This window comes from Nelumbo lutea, chromosome 5, assembly GCF_056320005.1.
Source record: "Nelumbo lutea isolate HS-2025 chromosome 5, American lotus-T2T, whole genome shotgun sequence".
In the NCBI taxonomy this organism is placed as follows: domain Eukaryota; kingdom Viridiplantae; phylum Streptophyta; class Magnoliopsida; order Proteales; family Nelumbonaceae; genus Nelumbo; species Nelumbo lutea.
In genome coordinates, this window is record NC_142688.1 from 62,969,712 (window position 1) to 62,996,226 (window position 26,515).

A 26,515-nucleotide genomic window follows, 5' to 3' on the forward strand; every position below is an offset into this window, starting at 1 on the left:
AGGGGGCTAATTGTAGTTACATGTCGATCACCACAACTTTAATAGTACAGAAGGTGATAAACCAATGCCATAGGGACACCTGTGACAAGTTCATAACTCGGCACACATCTACGATGGGATCAAAGCCTATACAAGCTTGCGATGAATTCAAAGCCTAAAAGGAACTTGCGATGAGCTCAAGGCCACCACGAGCTTGAAATAGACCCAAAGCCATAACACCAAAGACAAACTTAGAGTCATCACTATCCTACAATGAGCATAAAGCCATCGCAAGGCTGCGATGAGCTCAAATCCATCGCAAATCCGCGATGGGCATGAAGTTGTCATGAACGAGCTTGCGTCCACCGCAAGTCAGAGATGAGCAAAGAAACACGTGCTTCACTAACAACACACATGACAAAATGCCCGGTAAAATTAGAAAAAGACATGTGAGATAAGATTTGATGTCATTCGTGCTACGTTAGTATAGGAGACTTGTAAAAGGAAGTAGCATATGTGTATTATGAGAATCCTTAGATGAAAGGAAATGTCATCCTTGAGATATCTCATAAGACACATAGTGAAGCCCTAGCTGTGTTCCTTCATTTTAGGACCTCAGGATCTCTCCCTATAAATAGAGGTCTAACTCATAATGAGAACATCATTCTATCAGTCAGAGCCTTTAGCCTACCCTTTGCCTTTAACCTTCCTTCATCCTTCAAGGAGACCCCCATATGTAGCTTTACCACCCCACCCACACTATTAGAAAAGAAATGTTAAGTATAGTATTATGTATCACCAAGTTTCAAGGAGATTTAATAAACCAAAACTACCTTCCAAATCAGCCAAAGAAATCTTAGAAAAAGATGTAAATGATTTAGTTTCAAAACAAAGGCACCCTGAAAGAATGTGATTCTATAAGCATGAAGGCAACCGGTCCTCAATACGGACAAAAATGTTGAAAAAAGAAAACGATTCCCTAACTTCAACATTAAAGGGGTTCCATCCAGCTAAGAAAAAGCATCTTTCGATAAAGGTTGATGATAAGAAGGAATTAAAAAAAAAAGTACACCGAAGGTAAGAAGGCATCTCAATAATAGAGGTCAAAGATAAGGAATAATTTAAAAAGAAGATTGATGAGATTTTCCAAGCAAGGCTTTCCATTTGAAAATAAGGCTTGAGTCATTTGTGTAAGGTGTGCTTGGAGTGTGCAATTGTGTGCTTTAGTAGTTTTATCTTTAGAAATTTTCTTATATAAGTTTTTCTTTGAGTGTTGTGAGCTTTGAAAATTTCCTTTTGTATTCTCTTAAGATCTTGAGAGACTAGCGTAAGCAAGGCCATCTCGTTGTAGTAGTTTTCAATCTTGTTGTCCTGTAAGTATTTTCCTATAGTTATAATAATCTTTTATAATCGGTTTAAAATATGCTGTGTATCATTTATATTATTATATTTGAATGATATTCACATAGTTAGAACATAATGGGTATGTTTATATTATGGTTTATAGTTTTCGATATTGTTGTCATATGCTATATTTATTTAGAAAAAATAATTTATTTATTGGGTCTAGTTTGGATAGAATGTACCAATCATATCCTAATAAACCTTTATTTATTTTATTAAATTAAATAATTCATTATCTGTAAAATTTTATTTACTAAATTATTTATTTGTTTAGAAATAATTTACTAGCTATTAATAGACCCAAAACCACCATAATTAATACTTCTCTCTCTCTCTCTCTCTCTCTCTCTCTCTCTCTCTCTCCCAATAATTAGAGCTATCAACGGGTAAAGTTTGATTTGTGATAGATTGTACCAATCCTATACCAATAATAAATAAACTTTATTTATTTATTCATTTTATTAAATAAAATAATTTATTTATTTATTTATCAGACCCACTCTCTCCCTCCTAAGCCCAATATTTAGGAAGGGTTTGGTCTGGATTGAGATAGCTTATACCAGTCCCATCCTAATAAAATTTTATTTACTTATTCATTTATTTTATTAAATTAAGTGAGTTGTTATCTATAAACTTTAATTTATTTGATTTACTTAATTGTTCATTTATTTGTAAATAATTTACTAACAAAAATTAGACTCATAACAATTCCAATTAATACTTCTTTCAATACCTTCTCTATCTCCTCAAGCCCAATATTTAGGGTTATCAACAAGTCGAAAAATTATTATTTTGTTAATACCCTTTACAATAGTGCCATTTATTTTTTATATTTTAATTTTATAAATTTTGCTTATTATTATTATTATTATTATTGATTTTTATATAAAAACAAAAATCAAGGGAACATTGTCTTAGAATTTATACATGGCAAGCTTGGCATTAATTGATGTTGAAAATTTCTAATTTAAATGACTATATGAAGAAAAACAATATTTTGCTATTTCCGAGAGAAATAGGATGATGGTGGATAATTGTTAGGAATGGCAATGGAGTGGGGTGGGGGCGAGGAGCCATTCTTTATCCCTGACCCTAAAAAAATCCCTATCCCCATTCCAATTGGTGGGGATAAGGTTATTCCCATCGTTGTCCCCATGGGGATCCACACTCCATGTGCTTTTTCTCTATGTTAATGAATTTGTTTTTTATTTTTTGTTCCATATAAAAAATAAAAATAAAATAGTTAAAATTTATAAAAGATCAAATTAAAATAGTTAAAATTTGCAATCTCCTATTAAAAAAGGTCCGAATATATTCAAATATTCAACCATATTTTAAAAATATTAATATATATGCATACCTAGATACATGCATACATAAATACATATATAGGCAAGGATCCCCAAGGGTGGGGCTTAGGGTCCTGATGGAAAATTTCCATCCAGAATAATATTATTTTCTCATTGTATATACTAATAATTATTGATTAGAATAATTATCTCATAATCAAATTTTCTTCAAAGCTGTAATAATCACTATGCATTATGGTTATGAAAAAAATATAATTTTTCACAGTGTATTTTTTCTTACATTTAAAAAAAAAGATTTTTCATATTAAACAAATTTTATTACTCTCTTATGTGTGTGTGTGTGTATATATATATTTACATTAGATACACGTGCGTAACACATGCCCTCCTACTAGTAAACAAGGTTTAAATTTTTGATATAGGCTGATACATCGATAGGTAGGGCTGCAAGTCGGGCTAGGTTAGGTCAGGTTGAGGCCAACCCTAGCCCAATCCTAAGTTTTAAACCCCCAACCCTAACCCTAACTCAACCCCAATCCTAACCCTAACTAAATTCCTTCAACCCTAACCCGACCCAATCCAACCCAGAGTCAACTTTGGGTTAGGCCCAACCCAACCTTCTTCCCATCCATTAAAATCTTGTATAACTTCTTGTATCTTAACTCAACTTTCATTACATATATTAATCCTATGTTTTATTTGTATTTATTTGTTGATGCTTTTATTGGTTCTTTAAATACAAAATTGAGAAAAAAGTGTTTAAAATAACTATTGTTTATTATGATGACTTATAATAGATTTTTGATGGGCAACAAGCTATGGGTGGCAAACAACATAGAGGAAATAAAGAATAAAATATTCAGAAAACATAAAATATGTTATCAAGGTTTTAATAATTCCAATTAGGATTAAGTGAAATGATTATCTTAATCGAAATAAATGATAGTATGTGGTAGTGGCTATACAATTATCGTGCATCTAAATAAATCAATGTATGACATATATATATGTTAGGATTGGGTTTGGGCTAAATTGTAGTGTTGTTGGCAGGGGTGTATCGGTTTGTATTGAAACTCGCCCAACCTTTTGTTAGACAGTTGTATGCCCTTAGCCCCAATCAGACTGATGTACTTATGACATTTATTGTAAATGAATGAAGTGAGTGCAACACTATTCCTTGCAGTCGAGGGAGAGGTTCTCTCTTGTCGAGCAGTGTTAGATCATTATGGGTTGAGATGTTAAGTATAAGACTATTGAGGGTAATACCTAATGGGCTAATCTTGCATTTGCCCACAGTCCTTGGGTGTTACAAGGTGGCTTGGCCCATGGACCACTTAGTGTAAATATTGGGCCCATAGAGTCCATGTGATGGGCTCAAGGGGTTTACTGGGTTTTTTCAGTGAATTCGGCTATGCCTTATAACAAAGGTTGGGCCGAACCCTTATGGCTGATGTGTAGATCAATGCTTAGGTCCCACGCCATACAAGAAAGTCCAACTAGGCAACAGTTTGGAAGGCTATGTGAGCATATATACTTATTGGGCCTAAAGCCCATTTCGAACTGGGCTGATTTGATCAGTCAAATGAAGGGGCGGATCTGAGATTAGATTAGCATATAGGATATGGTCCTAACCCTATCCTGTCAGAGAGTCTAGATCTGAATGAGATTTAGATCTGGAAACCTTCTGATAAGGAGAGGGCTGATCTAATCTACAGATTGGATAATGGTCTATTCTTATCACTTAAAGTGAATTCAGATCCAAATATGATTTGGATCAACAACTCCTAATAGGATTAGGAGTTGATCCCTTTAAGGTTATAAAAGAAGGAAGGGGCGACAGCTATTATAATATCACATTCTCACCTACAGAGAAGAGTTTACAGAAAAGAGAAAACAACTTCCAGTAAGACTGCGCTGATTTCTCCCTACTACGCGTCGCCATTGCCAGTGCATCTCCATGATAGTAGGAGTGATCAAGATTGGATTTCGATATCAGTCATTTGTGAAATGGCTAATTGGAAGTCGTACAACTAATTCTTGTGAATGATATGGTTCTTTGGAAGAAAACTGTTGATTCTGCTCCATCCTACACTCCGCCATTTTCAGTGGGAGCAGTCTTTGGTTCATACCTTAGGCGTGAACACCTCCATTGGGAGATATTGTTTCTTCGTATCAGGTATATTCCTCTCCTGCTTTCTGTTTTCATATCTGGTTCGATTTATGGTTCAAGATTGATCATTGAAAATGCAGATTTTCTAAAACAGAGAATGCGATTCCTAGATGAGGGGAGAGGAAATTTTTGAAATTTCGCCCAACCTTCCTGCAGGGTACGACCATCCATATGATGGATCTTTAAAAAAATAACCTAAAAACAAAACTTAGTGTGTCCATGTAATAAATAAGCAATTCTATAAATTCAACTATAGAAGTCAAATGAATTAATACCATAATTAAATAATAGAAAATATATAAACAAAAAACATAAATTTTATAAAACTTTTAGATACATTATTTTTATTAGTATCATCATCTAAGGTTGTCGGGAACACTTATAATAACATATAATAAATTCCTTTGCGGATTTATAAATGATGATCGGGTGAGACACGTAATGACGGGTTTAATGAATTTGGAAACGGATTTGGACTTAAAGGGTGAGCGGGTTTGGAAACGGGAGGTCAATTATCGCGGGTACCCGACGCGTTGCCATCCCTAGAATTGCAACTGCAGCAGACGACACGACCTTGCTAGCGTTGCTTCATACATTTGTGCGCTTTCGTAACACAATCTCCGCTTTCTACAGATACGTATAGAGAGAAAAAGACAATCGTATATACAAACTCGATCTCTGCTCTCTCTGTCACATTCACCATTTTCCTTTCCCCCCTTTATTATTATTTTGCGTTATATTTTCCTCTTCGTCCCTCTCCCTCTCACTGATACCGACTGTGTCTCTCTTACATATCGACGGATCCAACTGGAAATTAGGGCAGAAATCTATCATAATCGGTGCCAGAATCTGAAACGGCGATGTAATTTCATGAGGAGATTAGTCTGATTAGAAATCGAACCGTCAAATTTGCAGAAATTTCAGTTACTTTCAATATATTTCGAGGGTTTTCCAACGGAAGCTTTCACACATGAAGGATCCGTTCGATCGAACCAAAGTAGTGCTGCGGCACTTGCCTCCGACGCTCTCGCAGTCGGCGCTTACGGAGCAAATCGATGGCCGCTTTGCCGGCCGATACAAGTGGATTTGTTTCCGCTCCGGGAAGAACAGGTTAGGGTTTCGCGTTGTCTTTCTTTTGTCGTTGCCTTTTAATCTGATTATTCATTGTTTTACTATGCTTTCCCTTTTGTTTCCTGGTCTTTAGCTTCGTTTAGACTCGTTAACAATTGCGTTTTTATTGTCGAGTCTATTGCGTTCTGCTACCATTGTTTCCAGAATCCTTTGTTTGCTAGAAATATCATCAAGGATCATTTGTATCAGAACCGAGTTGAAGTTCTTTAGTTATTTTCCTGACTATCTAAACTAGGAACTCAAGTAATGCAACTTTGTTGGATTCTGTTTGCTATGCTGGAGCTTTTTCCGCCAAAGACGATGTTGGCAGTTGGGAAATAATTATTTTAGAAAAAAATTTTTAGTTTTGCCTCTATTTCGTTCTCATTGTCCATCCTTTTCTTTTTAATCATAAAACTATCTCATGGATATATAACTTGGTTTTGATCTTAATCTTAGGTAGTTGTTTAGAATCCTGAAGTTAGAAACATGTATCCATACAAATTTAAATACATTAGTAAAGAGTTAATGCAAATACTATACTTTCTTTCAAACAAGCAGCATTTATTACAGAAATTGCACTTAACAGATGTTACTGAAATGATTTTGCAGTCAGAAGCATCAGCGATATTCCCGAGCATATATTGATTTCAAGAGGCCAGAGGACGTTATTGAGTTTGCCGAGTTCTTTGATGGCCATATTTTTGTTAATGAGAAGGGTAATTCAATGAAATATATTCTTCCTTGCTTTAAAGGTTTTGCTTTTTAAAGCCTTTTCTCTATTTATTTGGCTTTTGAATTGGTACTAAAGCTAAGCCACTGTTTTTGAGAGGGGGAAACCTGTATTGCAGTAGGAGTGAAACATGGTTGACAAAAAGTTATGGGATTTGAATTTGGTCTTATGGTCTGATCTTATCTTCTATAAGAAATTGTTTTCTGTTATTTCTTTAATATGACTGGGTCCAAATGGTTGATGTAATTTGCACAAATTGCAATTTTTTTTTGATCAGCAGAAAGGAAATTTTATTTAATGAAAAATTAGGAATTACAAGGCCTGGGTGTAGGTTCCACCCCAAATCAACAAAGATTACAGATTTGCCCAAAACATTTGCCATCTTACAGCCCCTTATTTGGCCAGAAAATCTGCCATTCCATTCACTGTTCTTCTTACCCACTTAAAGAAACATTTAGTTCCCTTGTTAGGCTTACAATCTTCCTGACTTTGTACTGGAATACCCAAGGAATCTGGGAGCTTTTTCTGGTCCATGAGATGACTACTTGGGAATCCCCTCCACCTCTAGATTGTGAAAGCGCTGTTGTTTCACAAGCCTTAACCCCTGCAGTAGACTAACCAGTTCAGCTGTCAGTGCATTGCTATGCTCCAAGGGTCCTGAATATTGAGCCACCTCTTATGTTAAATATTTCTCTTTGTCACAATAGAACATCTTTGAGTCATCTAGTGATTCCTAAAAGCTTGGGTGGTGATTTCCATTCTTTTTGATAAAACCATATAGTTCAACTTTTATGCAAGCTTACAATTTTTAACCACTTGTCCTTTTTTTTTTTTACCTTCGACCCTAGGTTCTCAGTTTAAGACTATTGTAGAATATGCCCCTTCGCAACGGGTTGCGAAGTCATGGTCCAAGAAAGATGGTCGTGAGGGAACAATATTCAAAGGTATTTGTTTACTGAGCTGTTTATCCGGTTATCCCTTAATGTAAATTTCTATCTATTTTGTAGTTTATATGTGCATGGTGGCTTATGAATGTCAGCTGTTTTATTTTAATGACAAACAGTTTTTTGATGAATAACTAGATCCTGAATACCTGGAGTTTCTTGACCTTATTTCGAAGCCAGTTGAAAACCTTCCTAGTGCAGAGGTACAATTGGAAAGAAGAGAAGCAGAACGAGCTGGTTAGTTGCATTTGTACATTAAATATGCCCACATTTTTTGATATCTAGAGAATACTATCATCAGGAGTTATAAACCATCCTAAATAGGAATGCCTAAATAGATGTTGAGATGACGGTTTTATTTAAATTTTGTTGTTTTATTGCTTTTCTAGGGGCTGCAAAAGAGGTTCCCATAGTTACGCCTCTGATGGATTTTGTTCGCCAGAAAAGAGCTGCTAAAGGTGGATCGCAGGTATATTACATATAGTATGCTTTTTTCCCCACTCTTTTAAGCTCTTTTGGTTGCCTTTACAATACATACATGAAGTCAAATGACCACTAAGAAACATGAAAAATTTAGATGACACATTTAATTTATCTTTTACACAAGAGTTCTACATTGTGAATATATTGCGATTTTCTTTGAATCTTTAGCCAGAGATTCATAAAATTTTGAAGAAGTAAGGTGCCATTTGGCAAGTCTTTTTTGAAAGATCTTTTGACGGACCTGACAACCAAAAGACAGTGTGAGCTTTTGCATTAAGACCTTAGCAGCCTAAATACCGTTGGTTAAGGCATGTCTTCCCGCATGTCTTTCCACGCAAAGATGCAATGAAAAATGTTGAAAGTCTCTATTTGGAGCTTCCCAAAAATAGCCCAAAACGGGCTTCGTGCGTCTTGTCGGGGTGACATCTTTTGGCGACTAGATATTTTCCCAACCAAACAGGAAAAGACCAAAACGCAGGCTGTCGGACTTCTAAGCAGCCGGCAGCCTGTGCGGAAAGACGCAAAATTGAAAAGCGTGAAAGGCCCATTTAGCAGCTTCTGGCTTTACGAGACGGACAGCCTATAAGCAATGTTTGGGGGAAACCCATGAAGCCCAAAATAGCTGTCTTACAGCCAGAAATATGGATTCCCACTAAAGCTTCTTTGGTAGCTTCTTCAAATCAGCTCAGTTAAAGCTTCAGCCCTCCCAAGCAGGCCCAAAAATTAAAAACAAGAGATAGAAGCAATGGAAGAGCTTGCAAAATGAACAATAGTGGAAGATGTTGGGGAGGTCAACAAAATGTTCCTTGTACATTCTCATTCCTTGGGAATATATCCATACATTTATTACTGTACTTCAGTTCTATGTGCTCTTTTATTGACACAAATATAAACATCTAGAATAACTATTTATATCTATGCTCCCTGGTGCAAATGGAAATCTACTGTCTTGGGCAAAGTTAAATTGACGGCAGTGTATCTCTCTTGGATGTGATGTAGTTTCCAAATCCATGCATTTCCCGACCATGAAAGATATTGGTTTGGTCATTCTAGTCAAAGTATGGATGGCTTTGGTTGTTGTGCCCATTGCTTTCATGCATATGCAACTTAGTGGCCTAATTTACTTTGATGGGTTATTTGGTCTTTGTATAAAATCCTAGCTATTTTTTTTTTGAGAGTGGCTATTAAAATTTGGGATTTAAAGTCCATGGATGAGGTTTGTTAACTCCGATTTCATCTTGTTCATTTGACACTTTATTATTTGAAATCAAAGAATAAGCTCTGCTAAATCCTCATGCTTCCCCTGTGACTCCTGCAAGAGTGTTAAAATGTCCAACAATTTTGGTGCATAAATTACACCTGGATCCCTGGCTGCTTCTCCAACCAGTGTTTTTAAAACTGTTATTTTGTTTGATGAATGAATGATATTTTATTAAAAAGAGATAGAAATGGGTGTTTTCAAACCTATTGTTGACTTGGATGGTTGGTCTGTTTATATATCACCTAGAGGAAGAAAAACTAGGTGGTTGACTTCAAACCTTGGAAGTCTTATAAACTATCAACTTGGTCAAGAACCATTGACCTGGATGATTCAACTGTTGAACTGTTTAAATAATCTACTGGATGACAGTTGAGTTGCAATTTCTAATTTTTTTAATTGAAAACCTATTGCTAACTGAATAAAATAATAAACCCAACCAACACAAATACAAGTTGGGCCAGCAATTGCCACAAACTGTTTTTTTTTTTTTTTGATGAATGAAGATAATTTATTGATCCAGAAATGAGGCAATATAGGAGACCCAAGAGGAGGCACGAGTTGTTACCTCTTCTAGCAAGTATTACATCAAATTAAAAAACAGAAATACCCAGAAATAAAATTACAGAGCAGCCCAAAATAAATGTTCCCTTGAAGCCCCTTGCTTAGCTAACCCATCCACTGAGGTATTTGCTGATTTTCCCACCCAAATAGAGGTAACAGTCATGTTTCTTGTGAGCCAGTTGACTTTCCTTAGCAGGTCTCTGTGTTGCCACATAGCTGAAGCTGGGTCTGTCAGCTATCCCACAACAATCTTAGAGTTTCTTTCAACTACCAAGTGCTGAACTCTTAATTGTTCTGCAATCTGAATACCTTGTACTGCCACTAAAATCTCAACTTTATTGGAGTCTCCTATTCCCACGGGGCCTGGAAACAATGCTAAGATGTTGCCCTCTTTATCTCTCAGCACCCCTCCTATCCCTGATGGGCCTGGGTTTCCTTGGCTGATTCCATCAAAGTTCAGCTTTGCCCATCCTTCAGGCGGAGGCATCCACACTACTGATTCCCTGTCCTTCCTTGTATGGTTGTTAGCCACCGCTATCCAGTTTCTCCAAATATCATCCAAGGAGAATGTAAGAAATAAGCCCATAGTTTTTAGCCAATGAATGACCCTAGTCAAGATACAATCCTCAACAGCCTGAATGCTTCTCTTTCCTCGAATACCCTTGTATTCCTTTCTTCCTAGATTGTCCACAAGGCGGCTGCTCTAATTCATCTCCACATCATTTTTCCTTTTTTTGTAGGCCACACAAAAAAGGAAGGATCAAACAACTGACTTAAGTCTGTGGATAGATTCCACCTGCTACCAAACAAAGAAAAAATCCAACTCCAAATAGAAGTCGAAAAGGAACAAGATACAAGTAAGTGGGAGCAATCCTCATCACTAGCCTTGCAAAGTACACACCAGTTAGGGGACAAACACAAGGAAGGCCTTTTCTTCTGCAAGCAGTCCAAGGTATTAATCTTTCTATAAAAGGAACAAGATACAAGTAAGTGGGAGCAATCCTCATCACTAGCCTTGCAAAGTACACACCAGTTAGGGGACAAACACAAGGAAGGCCTTTTCTTCTGCAAGCAGTCCAAGGTATTAATCTTTCTATAAAACACCTCATAGCCGAAAATAATAATTTTAGGTGGAACCAATCTAGACCATATCTCCTTGGTTGGAAAACCCCACTGCCCTAGGGAAGAGCAAAGGGATTTAAAAAAGGAAGCACAAGTGAAGTAGCCTTTTGGATGAGGGGACCATAATCTCACATCCAAACTAAGAGGGTCCAGAAAGACATTACCAAGAGACTAGATTTGAAACACTGTTAAGTTCATCATCCGTCAAACCTCTTTGAAAGCCAAAGTCCCAACTTAAGGAAGAGGGTGAAGTAGGAGATTGGAGAAAATGAGAGATAACTTTTTCCTTGTTAAGGGAAAGGGAATAGAGAGATGGGAATTGATCCTTAAGGGCAACGGTACCCACCCAAGTGTCTTCCCAAAATAAAGTAGAGATATCATAATTGACATCATACTTGACAAAGTTGAGATATTGGGGGAGGATACTCTGGATTGCTTTCCAAGGAGATCCCAACGTAGCTTGACATGATACACCTGCATCCCATCCATTTTCCAGTCTACCATGTATGCTAGCTATCGCTTCAGGCCACAACCTCTCCCTTTCTCTAGGCCACCTCCACAACCATTTTCCTAAGAGAGCTTTATTCTTGAGAGGTATCTTTCCTAATCCTAAGCCACCTTTCCTCTTTACTCCTACAAACTATTTCCAGTTGATTAGGTGATCATTCTTTTCCTCCCTTGGTTCCCAAAGAAAATTTCTTATTATTTTTTCCAACTTCTTAGCCTCCCTATTAGGAATCCTAAAAATGGAGAAAAAATAAACTGGTAGATTTGCTAGGGTAGCTTTCAATAAAGTCACTCTACCCCCTATAGAGATGTAGTTTTTTTTCCAAGAAGACAATCTTTTCTCCAACTTCTCCAAAACTAGGGTCCATAAACTACTCTCTTTTGGGTTAGCCCCTAGAGGGGAGACCTAGGTATTGAAAGGGCCAAGAAGAGATGGGACAACCTAAACAATTTGTCACAGACTGAATAATTCCCTCATTCATATTAACACTTAACACACAATTCTTATCCAAGTTTATCGTCAAATTGGAGACCTTCTCAAAGTGTTGTAGTAATGCTTTGAGATTCCTCACTTTTTGCCTGTCACTCCCTTCATGATATCGTCAACAAATTGTAGGTGGGTTACCCGGATATTGCTCCTCCCTATCCTCCATCCACTCACTTCCTCTTCCCTATATGTCTTAGAGATTAATCTACTGAAGACATCTGCAACTAAGGTGAAAAGAAAGGGGAGAGTGGGTCACCTTATCTAAGGCCTCTACAAGCTAGGAAAAAATTATTGACCACCCCATTCACCAATATTGAGTAATGGCAGGAGCTAATACAACCCTTCACCCAATTGTACCATGTATCTCCAAAACCATAGCACCCAAGAACCTCTAGTAAAAAACTCCAATCCACAAGATCATAAGCCTTTTCTAAGTCTAGCTTACATGCAAAACCTTGATTCCTCGACTTTCGCATGTCCTCCACACACTGATTTGCTATTAGGATCTGATCTATTATTTGCCTTCCCTACACGAAAGCACCTTGTGCTTGACTAATTATGGAGGGTAGTCTACTCGAATTCTTAAAGACAACACTTTGGCTAGGATTTTATAGATGTTTGTCACCAGACTAATCGGCCTATAATCCTTAGGGTCCTTTGCATCTATCTTCTTTGGGATTAGGGCTAAGAAAGTGGCATTACTTCCAGGGCTTACCTTTTTTTATCTGCAAATTTCTGAAACACCCCAATAAGATATTCTTTAACCACATCCCAATAGTCCTGATAAAAAGCCATTGTGAAACCATCTGGACCAGGTGCTTTGGATCTATCCATTGAAAATATCATTTGTCTGATCTCTTCTTCACTGAAATCCCTTTCTAGCCACTTTACTTGTTCTTTAGATAACCTAGTCCACTCTAAATCTTCCAATGATGGCCTATTATTCAATGGTTTCCTATAGATTGATTTGAAATGTTCCACAATCATTCTTGCTATCTTATCTTGATTTGTGACTTCATCCCCATTCACCTCTAACTTAGCCACAAACTTTTCTTCTCCTCCCATTCACCAACGCATGGAAAATTTTGTATTTCCATCCCCTTCTTTAATCCATTTGTGTCTTGACTTTTGCCTCCAAGAAATTTTTTTCTCTCAGAAGAACCTCTTCCAAATCATTCTTTAAGTTTCTTCTCAAAGTCCTTTCTTGCTCACTCATCATTCTTTGGAATCTAATTCCTCAATCCTAGACACCAAATTAATTTTTTGCTTCTCTATTCTTCCAAAATGTTCCCTATTCCACTCCTTGATTTTGGATCTCAACCTTTTCAGCTTTTTGTGGAATCTCATTCCTGCCACTTCACCCCTCTTACATCTTCTTTCCACCAATCCCCAATCAAGTGCACAAAATCCAGGTGAGTCAACCACATATTTTCAAATCTAAATGGCTGTGGACCAGAGGCTATTGTTTTAGAACTTCACTGGATAGGGCAGTGATCAGAAATGACTCTGGGTAAGCCCTAGCCATCAAGTTTCTCCAATGGTTGTCCCATTCTTCATTAAAGAAAAACCTATCTAATTTCAAACAAAGTGGGTTTTCTTGGAAATTAGACCAAGTAAAATTGGTTTGTAAGAGGGGTAACTCCTTTAGACAACAAGTATTAATGAATTCATTAAACTTTCTCATGCTGGTTGTAACTATTCGTTGGGGGTTGTTAGATTCATTACAAAACCTAATTACATTGAAATCCCCCCAAGACACCAATGACCCTCTCATAGACCTCAAATGCCATACAATTCTTCCCACATCTCATTCCTTTCTCTATAAGTGTTTGGCCCATAGACATTGGTTAGAACCCAGGTGAAGCCATCCCCCACATTCCTTACCTTTAAAGACAGAAAATCGCCCTATTAGCTCCTCTACTGATTCTACAGTATCCTCCCTCCATAATGTTACTAGACCTCTAGAGGCTCCCCGAGGAGTTGAAGTCCAACAAACTCCTCTTGATTTCCATACACTTTTGACCCACCATCTATCTGATTCTGCCAACTTGGTTTCCTGTATCAACACTATGTTTGATTTCTCTCTTCTTAGTAAGTCTTTAATTGCCCTTCTCTTTCTTTCACTTCCCAGTTCTCTCACATTCCAGCTGATGATCTTCATTGAACACTATTTTCAACAAACCCTTCCCAAAGGACTCCACCTTACAGCAAAATCTTTCTTCTTTCCCCTCTCCCACTAAATTCAATATCACCCTCAATATATGAAATTAATCTTTCCACTTCTGATCTTTTTTTTTTCTTTTTCCTTTTATTATTCCCCTCATTCTTCCTAGATAATAATGCATTAGCTTTAGCAACCTCTCCCCCCAATATGGAACTTTTGTAGTAGTCCTTCTCTTGAGAAGTTGCTGCTCTCTCCCTTTTATCTAATTCCTCCTTCTCTTTGTACTCCAACAATGCGCAGATCCTCTCCCATATAATCTTTCTCTTTAATTCCTACTCCTGTCTCTCTCTAGGTGCCACTTCTTCCTCTCTCGGTTCACTCTCAGAGTTGCTATTCACTCTTCTCTTCTCCCAGCTGGAACTTCCGCTCGGGATGCTGGAGTATCTGTTTCAAGCACAGAAAGCACATTAGTAACCAAAACCGAATGGACGGTCATACCTTTGTTGTTGGGGACCGATGGAGCATCAATCATGGGAGGGGGACTCGCAAATGGAGGTAGGCCTAAATCTGTTCCCTGCAATTGAGCTTGCCTTAGAGAGTCTACAGTTGGATTCAATACCTTGTCTGCTTTAACAGTTAAACTATTTTCCCGTGCTGCCCTTCATCTGGTGTCATATTACAGATCAATGTGTTAGAATTTTTCCCTACCGACCTCATATCCTGTTTTTCCCAAGCTATTGGATTGACTTCCCTTACAAGTGTAGGCAGCACCTGAACCGCAACCTTTGTTGGGCGATCTAGAAAATTCACAAAGTTTTCCTCAACTATTTGTGAGTCATCTTCTTCCTTATTCTCTTGAAACAGTACCTTCGTACCCAAACTATCTTCATCAAAAACATTCCTCGAGCTACTCAGGTCGATACTCCCTAAGCTTAGTGTGTTGTCTGAATCAGTGTCGCTGGAATCATCCTCTTTAGAGCAACCATACTGCTTACTCTCCTCTGGTTCACTTTGCTTGATACACCTCGGGTTTTGTTTTTCCGGCGACACCTAGTTAATCTCTCTGATGCAACCCATTCTAAAGAGATTCTAGGATAGGCAGAGTTTGCTTTTTGTGATTTTCGGGTCATTGGGCTCAACGAAGAAGACGAAGATTGTGCTTACCATTTATCGACGCCACCTGCCTGGTCACATGACCTTTTAAAACTTCCTTGGGTCCCTTCAATGGGCTGGTAAATCGCCAGAAACTGTTTGAGCACCACTTGCTTATGATCTGACATAAAGAACGACAGAGCTTCTTGTATCATTTCATCTACATGCTCCTCCCAATCTCCAAAATAAAGAAATCTGTCTAACCTTATTAGACTAGGTGGATATTGCCCATTTGTCCAAGTAAGGGGCCGTTTGGCAAGTCTTTTTGGTAGCTCTGATAGTCAAAAGATGCATTGATCTTTTGCACATAGATCTGAGCAGCCCGAAGCTAGTTTGGCTACCACGTGTCTTTTTGTGTCTTTCCACACAAGAATAAAGTGAGAAAGATGCAAAATGTTCCATTTGGAGCTTCTCAAAATCAGCCCAAAATGGGCTTCTCGTGTCTTTCTAGCGCACCGACTTTTGGTGGCTAGATCTGCTACGAACCATACGGAAAAAGTCTGCAGCGTGGTCTGCCCGACTTGTAAACAGCCAAAAGACGGCGCGGAAAGACACGCCAAACAAGGCCTAAATCTGCAGCCACACTGGAGGATCATGTAGTCTGTGCCTCCTGAAAAAATCTCCAAACCTCCTCATTCTCAAACTTTCTCTCCCATCCCTTCCCCCCTTCATCTCCCCCGTTCTTCTTACTACGTTGAAATTCTCCTCAGGCACCAAGGGCCCCTTCTTTTGGACCATATACATATATGCCAGACCCCAGTGCCAACCCCATTCCACCATCTGAAAGCAAATTGAGATAGAGAACCTTCATGTTCATTTTCCAATCTTCTGAAGAAGCCTTGGATCCCAAATAACCACCAAACCACCCAAGAATCCCATTGCATGCACCTCCACCCATTCCCCACTATTGGAACCCCAAATTTCACTCTTCAGTATCAAATCAAAAGCCTCCAGCTTTGTTTCTTACGATAATACCACTTTAGGAGCATGTTTTCTAATGCTTTCACTCTTCCTTCGTTTCTCCTTCCTCCCACACCCCTTCTTCACAATAGGTAGTTTTTTTAATGTGTTCTTCCCTTCTGCTTCTCTCAAATTGTTCTATAGCATTCTTTACTACCCTTTCTCCTCTTAGAAAAAATAAACCCAATGTTTTACCAACCTCTACTTTTCTCTCCACCAGCCTATCGATATCCACCCCTTCTTCACAATAGGTAGCTTTCTTAATGTGTTCTTCCCTTTTGCTTCTCTCAAATTGTTCTATAGCGTTCTTTACTGCCCTTTCTCCTCTTAGAAAAAAATGAACCCAATGTTTTACCAACCTCTACTTCTCTCTCCACCAACCTATCGATATCCACCCTTCCTCTTATTGTAGGTTGATCTTTTTTCCAATCTCCTCTTTTGATTCCTGGATTTTTTCCTTCTTCCCCTGCCCCTTTTGCACCCTTTCTTCACCTCTCATTCCTTACTTTTCTTAGTTCTTTACCTTCTATTGTAAGTTCTACTATTTTTCCCACACAGTCTTTTCCTTTTTAAACCAGTTTCCCTCACCTCTTGTACTTCTATGTTCGACCCCTCACAATCTCCTCCAATGTTCAAATCACCTTCACCCAGAGAAAAGAGATGGGGAAGGCAGAGAAGATGAAGTGGAAAGAAGGCATAGAGTTGTCTGTCTTACCTCATCAATCGATTGTGCAATGGGACTTTGAGAATTCCCAGTAGCTGCCTCAGAAGACTTTCCTTTCTCACTAATCGTTGCAGTTATTTCAGTGGGTATAACCTCCCCCACTGAGCTCTTCCTCTTTTCCATGCTACGATTCTTCGATTGGACTACGACGAGGTTTTTGAATGAAGATGGACAAGCTCACTGTCAGGAACCTCTATCCGGCTTTGATTTGGAATTGAGGCCATGTTTTCCACTACAAGAATTCTTCTTTTGAACTCAACCGACAACTTCTTAAGCTAGTGGGCCCCATCCCCATTCTTTTGAGCAGCCCAACTAGTTGTTGCCTGTTCCCCAACTCCTCCATGTTCACCCCTACTCCCGAATCTTGAACTCCCTTTGGCTCACTCACCTTACCTGACACTTGTCTTCTCACCTGAAAGTTTCTATTTCCCTCTATCCACCTGTACTCCCCTTTTGACAAGTGAAGCTAGCTCATCCTCTTTTCCTCCCTGCAACCTTTTGACTCCCCTTCCTTCTTTGGCTCTTCCCTTGCTCTGCAACTGATACCCCCTTTGTCTTCCATTACCCCAATCCATCTCCTTCCACTCCCTTTTCTCCGGATGATCTCCTGTCCACCACGGCCTCCTCATCCCCTGGAAAGAACCATCAACCCTTCAACTATTAGTCTTAACTCATAACTTTCTCTTGTGTAGTCCAGAACCAATTTTTTCTGGAATATCAGTTATGTTTTTGACCTCGGCTAGGATCCGATCCTAGCCATATATCCAATTTCTACCATGTGCACAGGAAGTAGCAATTTCTTCAAACGTGACGATACTCCAAGCATGTAGAGGAATTCCAACAATTCCAATCCATGCCACGTGCTTCGCTCTTACCTTATTTAACTCTCCAACCGTCGGGAACCACCAATCCAGTCTTAAGTCAAACTCCTTCACTTTTTTTTGTTCAGCTTCCAGCACCCGCTCTGCGAACTGTTTGCTGCGGAACATGAGCAGCAAGACACCCGTATGCATTTCCCTCACTCCCATCACTCTCTTCCCCATTCTAACATTGCCCAAGTCTCAAAATCTTTAACCTCCACTTCTCCTCCTACTACCATTTCTACTAAACTTGCATGTAAAACTTTCATCCTTTCTTCCATTTTCTCAGATTTCCTCACATCCGCTACAACCTTTTTTCAGAGCACCTTCCCTTCTCTACCTTTTCATCTTTACTTGTGGGATAGGACTATTCATTTCCTAAAACAAAGAGTTTGCTTCAATGTTTGAGCGATCATAATGAGATCGCTTCAATGTTTTTTCTTTGAAATGAAAAAGAAGATTGCTTCAATGGTGGTTGACAAAAAAGAAAGAAACATAATGAATAAAGGAAGTAAAATTATAATTGGTCTCACTGCTAGATTCCAATACCCTGGTTAAAATTTTACCAACCAGAGAAGAGGAAAGGTATAACCTTACCACCAAAAGAAGAATCTCTCTAATCAACCATAGACGGTTTTTTGAAAATCTTTCAATGATTGCCTTCCAAAAAGAATTTTTTATTTTTCTAACAGTAAGCTTAAGTATTTTAGAGGCCAAGTTTTGACCTCACAACCGGAAACTACTACACATTTCTCATGATGTTATAGGTGAATCCCCAAAAAAGTTTCACACTTGCACTTTGATATGTTGATTTTAATATGGGAAATTTGGAGGATTTGTTGACCTATTATCTGTTGACATATTATCTTTGATGAAACCCTTTGAGAATAACAAAACTCTCCTATTCCTAGTGGAATCTCTAAAGAATTTGGAAGCCTCAACTATCAACTTTCCATGGGGTTTGATTATTGTTGCTGCCAAGGATGGGGCCGAGGGCAACAAGGTAACTTTGATTTTGTTCGAGGCCAATGAGTCCAACCCGAGAGTAGGAGAGGAGCACACGACAGAGGCCCCGGGTGTTATCCTAGGGGCAGAGACTTTGACGGTCAAGTTAGTCAAGTGCTTGGAGAGGTGTTGGACCAGGCTTGAGACGAGGGCTCAGATGAGGTCACTCTAGAGCAGGATTGCAAGAGAGCAAGAGTGAGCAAGATGGATTTACCTTGAGCTGGGCTCCCCTTTTTATACTTGACCTTGCCATGGAGTGGTTGGAGGTAGTTAGAGATGAACAGACATGATCTGATCTGGCCGATGCCACGTGGCACAATCTGGGTCATTGCCATATGCGCTTACATCAATTTTGATCTTTGATGGGTCTCAAACTTGAGTTCGGTCTTAAATCACTCTTTTCTTGACACAGTTGCATTAGGGATTTGGAGGGATGCCTTTCAATCTGTGGAACAAATTGACTTTCAAGACTATAGGAGACCTATGCAAGTGCTATTTGGAAAGCAGACAAAGGGTTGTTAACCCTTAAAACCTTAGGATGGCATAAATAATAGTGAAAGGAGGAGCAATCAAGCACAAACCAAGATTGATTGAGATATTCTACAAAGGGATCTAACACAAGCTTTGGATTGCATCATTAGTTGAAGGCTTGTTAGATGGATCTATCCAAGGTTAGTGATGATGAGGAGGACAAGAAAAAAGCAATGGCAAGCCCCTTAGAAAAGGTGCATGCGTGGTGCACCTTGCACCTCAGCTCGGGTGTGTGCCTTGGCCAGTTGGTCCAATAGTGTGCCTTTTCAAGTTAAGTGGCTGGGAGGGCGTTTGTCTCTGGATCCCCAACCAAGCTGCTTGGCAAGCCTAAACAAGTTGATGTTAGGGTCCTAAATTCTTGGCCCATATATAAAGAAGTTGGTTTTGTAATTTTAGTTGTAGTTCCTTTTCTTTTATGATTAGGAAACAAATGTTGTTTGAGGAAGAATATCTTATATTAACAAGGTATAAGAGAACAGCACTAACCAAAGGGCAGGGGGTTCCCCATTGAGAACAATTCATTGTAGCATTTGGTTATTAGAACTCAAAGTATCTCTAGGAATCTCATCCTGAGGAGCCCTTGGAAAGCCATCATGTCTGTCTTGCCTACATTCTCAATTATTAGTGTTGATCCCCAATGTAGAACAGGGTGAAATTCTGGGAAGATTTGTGGTGGGGAGAGACCCCTTTTTGCCCCACTTATCCTCGCCTGTATAGTCTGTCCTTATTCAAAAATAAAACCATTGCTGACTTGGCTGTCCATGGAAATGGTAACCTTTCTTGGAATCTGGGTTTTAGGAGAGATTTGACTGGCTGGAAAATGATCTTGCTGGTTTCCTGCAAAATATCAACCCTGCCTTCATTCCTTTTTCTGGGAAAGACGAGAGAATTTTGGATCCCTTTCTCTTCTCGTACTTACTCTGTCTCTTCTTTTTTTCAAACTCCTAGATCCTGCCCTTTTCCAGCCCCACTCTTCCTTTCCTTGGGAAATCCTCTTGGGTTGGTCCTTCCCACCAAAGCTACTCAAAGACCATCCCATAAGCCCCTTATTGCATGGTTTTTCTCTTTATTTGGGTGCAGGTGGAACCCCTTGCCAAATGTACAAGGCTTTTTCGATTCTTCATTTTTTTTGATACGTAATATTCGATTCTTCATTTGTCAATTGGAGGAAGAGAAGGGAGCGAATTCTGTGACGTGTACAAGGGCAGCAGTTGCTGGACAATATGGGAAGAAAGGAATCAAAGAATTTTTCTGACTGATCCATTTGGTATAGTCTTTGAGTAGCTGTGGTGATATTTCCACAAATGATTTGCTTAAGAAGTGGAAGGAGGTGGCTGATTCTTCTCTTTCAAAAGCTGTTATCAGGCTGGTTTGGTTCCCACCTCCTTGTGGGTTTATTAAGTTGAATTTTGATGGTAGTAGTGAGGGGAATTAGGGCCCTTTAGGTATTGGAGGTGCTTTTCGGAATGAGGAGGGAAGAATTATTGCTCTCTACTTGGGGCCAATAGATGTGGGAGACTCATTGAGGGTAGAAATAATGTCTGTAATCGGAAGGGATCCAAAAGGTGAAGGAGCTGAACATCAAAAGATTGATCATCAAAGGGGATTCAAAGTTGGTTGTAAACTGGCTTTGAAGAGAAGAGATTGGTTGGTGGAAGTGTGCAACTTTGTCAATGAAAGAAGGAAGTTCAAGTGTATAAGACAAAATATGGAGATCAAGTTGCAGCTGGTTAAAAGGAGTGTAAATGCTTTTGCTGATGCCTTGGAAAAGCAAGGGGTGGGAAAGAATCAACTTTTCTGGGCTGTTTTGTAATTTATGTAATCTTCTGTCATCTTGGAGAGAGCTAAGAGAGTTCGTCTCTCTCCGAGGTGCTTCTTTGTATCTTTTTCCATAATTAATGAAAATTTCTGGTTATTGATAAAAAACAAAAAAATCCCCTTGTTGCATAGAGCTTTTCCTGTTTTCTTACAACCCATTCCTTTCCCCATAGTTAGTAGGTCCAACATTTGTCAGCACTGAGTTATATCTATCTTTGACATTCTTGAGCTTAACTGATACTATGAATCTCCTTAGTAGTTCCTCTGATGATTCCTGGTTTCTCCTTCCTAAGAACTTCTTTAATTTTGACTCTCTAACTTACTCTTCTTCCTTTTCTCCACTCTTCCTGCAGTAGACTCTCGACTCAACATTTCTAATTTCGACTTCCAATTTATCTGCAATTTTATCAATTTGATCCAGTGATTTAAAAGGCACGCCTAGGCGCTCAGGCAAAAGGTGCACCTAACCTAGGTCCTAGGTGCAGCACTTTCAAAAGGTGCAGGCCTGGTGTGCCTAGGCGTGTGCCTGCTGTGCCTTGCGCTTTATCCCAGGCGTGCACCTTTTGTTCTTTTTGGAACCTAATGGGCCCCCAACCAAGCTCCTCGAGGCAAGCCCAAACAAATCCATGTTAGGGTTTTAAATTCTTAATCCTTATACAAAAATAAATGATTTTATAATGCTGTTCATTCATCATTCTGGTAAAATATGTTCTTAAATGGAAATTTACTTTATAAAATCATTTATTTTTGTGTAAGGATTAAGAATTTAAAACCCTAACATGGATTTGTTTGGGATTGCTATGAGGGGCCTAGGCGGTTTGTAGAATCAAGAATGCAAGATGTTTTACATCACATTAGCTATTTAAAGTAATGCAATTGAGGGGGACAGTGGCACCTTAAAAGTTAAATCTTTTTGTATGGGTGGCTGCTTTGGAGAAATGTCTTTCCAAAGAGATGCTGGTAAGGAGAGGATTTATCTGCAATGACCTGAGGTGCAGCCTTTAGTGTGGGGACGGAATCAGTTAATCATCTGTTTTTACACTGCAAGTTTGTCTTGGAGCTACTTTACAAAGATTCTGATGATAAGTTGGTGCATGCCTGCCTCAGTTAAAGCATGCTTGGAGGCATGGCATGTACTAGGGATGACAAAGAAAGGAAAGGTTTGCTGATAAAAAGAAAAGAAAAGAAAGGGAAGGTTTGCTCGTCCTCCATTCCCTTGGCAAGTCTCCTCTGAAGCCGAGGTCAACATGGCCATAGAGTTTGTTAGAAGTTGGTTGTCTATTTATACAGATTTTAAAGATGATACATCTGATTGTACTTTTTTGAGGATGGCCTTTTTTTTAAGGTCCTTCTGGTTTGTTTTTTGTACAGCTTCTCATTGTACAAAGGACCTATTGATTAATACTAATATACATTATCTTTGCTAAAAAAAAAGTAATGCAATTGAGGAAAAAAATAAATTATAGGCTTTACTTGCTTAAAGATGTTTTATATGTTTAACTTTATTTTTAAATTTTCATTTGAATGCACTTTACAGTATATGCTTATGTATTTTAATTTTTGTTAATACATTTGATTGTACTTTTTGAGGATGACCTTTTTTTTAAGGTCCTTCTGGTTTGTTTTTTGTACAGCTTCTCATTGTACAAAGGACTTATTGATTAATACTAATATACACTACCTTTGCTAAAAAAAGTAATGCAATTGAGGAAAAAAATAAATTGTGGGCTTTACATGCTTAAAAATGTTTTATATGTTTAATTTTATTTTTAATTTTTCATTTGAATGCACTTAACATTATATGCTTATGTATTTTAATTTTAGATAATACATCTGCTTGTACTATTTTTAGGATGGCCTTTTTTTAAGGTCCTTCTGGTTTGTTTTATTTTTTGTACAGCTTCTCATTGTACAAAGGACCTATTGATTAATACTAATATACATTACCTTTGCTCAAAAAAAAGAAATGCAATTGATTATTGAGGAAAAAAAAATTGTGGGCTTTACATGCTTAAAAATGTTTTATATGCTTAAAAATATTTTAATTTTAGATAATAGGTTTTTTAAAATATTTATTTTGAAATTAAGCTTATATTTTTATTTATATTTTGATAGTTATTTTTTAATATTTTGTTTTTGCATTTTTGCCTTTTCATATTTTTTTTGGCATTTCTTGAATTTTTTGTATTTTTGCCCTGTTGCAAAATGCCCCTTGTGCTTTTTTTTTTGTGCCTTGCGTTTTTAAAACACTGATTTGATCTAATTCTTCTTCCATTCTCTTTCGTCATCCCCTCTATCCTTTGACTCTGGCTTGTCCTCTGATCTCTCACCATCCAGTACTTCCATGGCCTCCATCTTTCCATACACCTATTCCTTTTTTAATTCCTCTAGCAACTCAATTATTAGCTGTCAAATCCACTCAGCCAGTTCATTATCTGTTTCATTTGTCTTATGATAACCAGTGGTTTCCACCATCTGGTTCTCAGACGCCTCATGGAGAATCATCCTGCACAACTTGTTATAGGCATAGGAGAAACATTAATAATCAAAGCCAAATTGACACAAGTACCTGGAGACGTAAACATAAGGCTACATCTGAGGTATCAAATGCAATAACTTCTGTCTGGGCAGAAGGGGCATTTTTATTCTCCTTTCCATTGGTATTCTACTGGGGAAATTCCCACAAAGTTAGACTATTCTCATTTGGACCAGCATGCTGCTCACCCCTTATTGGATTTTCTTCATTTGGCCTTTGGTAAGAGTTCTGTTCCATTATATGAATATCCTGTATTTGATGGTGAACCAGTATAGGTTCCTCCTCTCCCTGGTTCTTATCTACGTCTACTTCTGTTGTCATCCTCCTCCAGGAACAGCTTCTCTCTGTCAAGCTCCCTCGCCCTATTAGTTTTCAGTCTCCCAATACTTCAAGTGTTGCTGGAATCGTAGCCACAGTCCAAGCATCATTCTTCCTTCTTCCCTTTGTCTATCATAGCTGGGATTTGGCTGATTAGGGGAACTACTTGTTTTGGAGTTGCAGGGCTGCCAAACAAAGCTCATTTTGCCCTTCTTTGTACGTTTCTGCTGCATTTGTTTTACACCAGGGAGAGTTGGGGTCAAAGTAGAAGATGATAGACTGTGTCTGTAGTCTCCCAATATCCCCAAATTCCTTGTCACCATGTGAGAGGTTAAGTGCTCATGTGGGGGGCTAGTAGTGGGTCTCTCAATATTTTAGAGGTATTAAGGTTCACATTTGGCCCAACTTGTTTTTTTTTTTTTTTTTGATCAGCAAAATGAGAATTTTATTCAAAATACAGAAATACGACAGATAGCAAGCAGACATTGCACCAACAAATGTTACAATAAAGCCCAAACTGTTTAGCTAGGGAATCGACCATCCATTTGCAGTTCTCCTGATCCATGTGGTCAGGGCATTAATTTCCCTTGCTATGCTTACTATCTCCCTTAATGGATGTTTGTAGATCCAAGGAACATTACTGCTTGAATTGGTCACAAGATATCGCTGTTTTTGAGTCCCCATGTTGGTTATTAATTCAGATGATGTGGTGTCCACCGAAGTGGATAGTACAATTTAGTATCATTTATCAAAAAAAAAATAGTACAATTAGTATAGACAATGTTCAGGAAACTAGACCGGGCATAGAACCAGAGAATGGCGAGGTTCACGGGTCAGAGGTTCAGCCGGGATTGAATCATGATGATGTGGCATATACCATATATATATACACTACAGGTCATGTAAATACTATATAGAATATATTTTATAACTTTTAGTATATTTAAATGTGGTAGTTAGATGTCAAGTTCCTTAATTTTTAAAGAAATGACGGGTTTGTGTCTCTGAATTTACATTTTATTTAAAATATGTGTATAATAAAGTAATATGTACAATAAAGTCATTAATTAACCCAAGTAAAGAGGTGGACTAATGGTAATTAAGCAATATATAGAAATTTGAGGTCATGGGTTCAAGTCTTACCAAACACATTTTAGAATTTCAATTGCTAAGGACTCTGGTGGTTTCACAAAACTGGGACTGGTTCACTGGTTTTCTGGTTAAATCGGCCTGTCAACCGGTTTTTGGACGTGTGGTTATTGGGGTATGACCAAACCGGCCAATGTCCAGGGTCACGGTTCAATCGGTCCGACCGACCAGTCCGGTCCGGTTTTCTAAACACAGAATATAGAGATTTGGCAGGGGGAATGAATGTGCAGAGTGGTCTAAAAGGGGTTAGGTGGAAGTGACTACTGGAAGAGTGGTCATGGTTCTGCACTGATGTAGGTTTGTTAACCAGAGGATCTTGTTAGGTTTTCTCATTGGAATTAAGGCAGAGATGGACATTCAAGAGGGTCCATGAATCAATGCTTGGTTCATATCCCCAAAATGTTTTTGAGGTTAAATAGTGGAATTTGCAGAGCTGGAACTTGTAAAAGATTACTCTAATAACTGACAGAGAGAATTGTTCTAAAAATTAAAAGAATATATGAGACTGGATACACCCAGGATTGTTAGCTCTGGCTTACAATACCAAAATGTAAAAAAGCTCAGCATGACTTTTGGAAACTTAAAAAGAAAGCTGGGGGTGCTGTGTATAGTGAACAGGTTAAACATTATGAAGAATCAATTATTGTTCAAAATCAGGATGCAGTCGCAGAGGATAAGAGCACATTTCAGCAAACAGGGATCTTCTTTATCGAGCTGCCCTGTAGTCTTGTTTTTTCTTATTTTTCTTACTTAGTTTCTTGGTGTTGTATTAATTTTAAGAGTGGGGCCCCACCTAACACCTCTCTTTGGGCTGCTTGTATCAGATTTTGTTTTTGGATATCGAATATACTTTAATTATAAAAAAAGATGTGGAACTTCTCTCTAGTTGATGAAAAATTTCAACTGTTACTTGGATATGGCAAGGGCATGACATGATATGGTAAATGGTACACAATTTATATGAAAATATGAAGTATCCAACATGATATGGTCCATATGGTACTTTTGTTAAACTACTCGGATATTATAGTTTATCAAGTAAAAAGTTGGAAATTGATACTCTAGTGGATGGAGTTGTTCAAATTGGCAATATGCTGGGTCTGTTGTTCTTAGGCAATGAAGACTTTGCTAGAAAAGTGTCCTTAGAATTAGAACAAGGAGATATGGTTAGAGATTCTGAAGTATCAATGTGTTAACTAGTCATTGGCTGGTAATTTGATGAGGGCT

General features: G+C 38.3%; 1 protein-coding gene across 8 annotated transcripts in view; it reads left to right on the forward strand.

Moving 5' to 3' along the window:
* Positions 1–5,439: 5,439 nt before the first annotated feature.
* The window catches only part of UPF3 (Smg-4/UPF3 family protein), a 56,003-nt gene continuing 34,927 nt past the window's right edge, over positions 5,440–26,515 (forward strand). For 6 of the 8 annotated variants that reach the window (XM_088945210.1, XM_088945211.1, XM_088945214.1 and 3 more), the window contains exons 1-5: positions 5,553–5,973; positions 6,586–6,692; positions 7,555–7,650; positions 7,789–7,887; positions 8,040–8,119. In XM_088945210.1, coding sequence (XP_088801336.1) covers positions 5,834–5,973; positions 6,586–6,692; positions 7,555–7,650; positions 7,789–7,887; positions 8,040–8,119 — 522 coding nt within the window. In that variant the 5' untranslated portion in view covers positions 5,553–5,833. Of the gene's footprint in view, positions 5,974–6,585; positions 6,693–7,554; positions 7,651–7,788; positions 7,888–8,039; positions 8,120–26,515 lie in introns of all 8 variants that reach the window. The other 2 variants (XM_088945217.1, XM_088945213.1) reach the window with 2 other exon arrangements.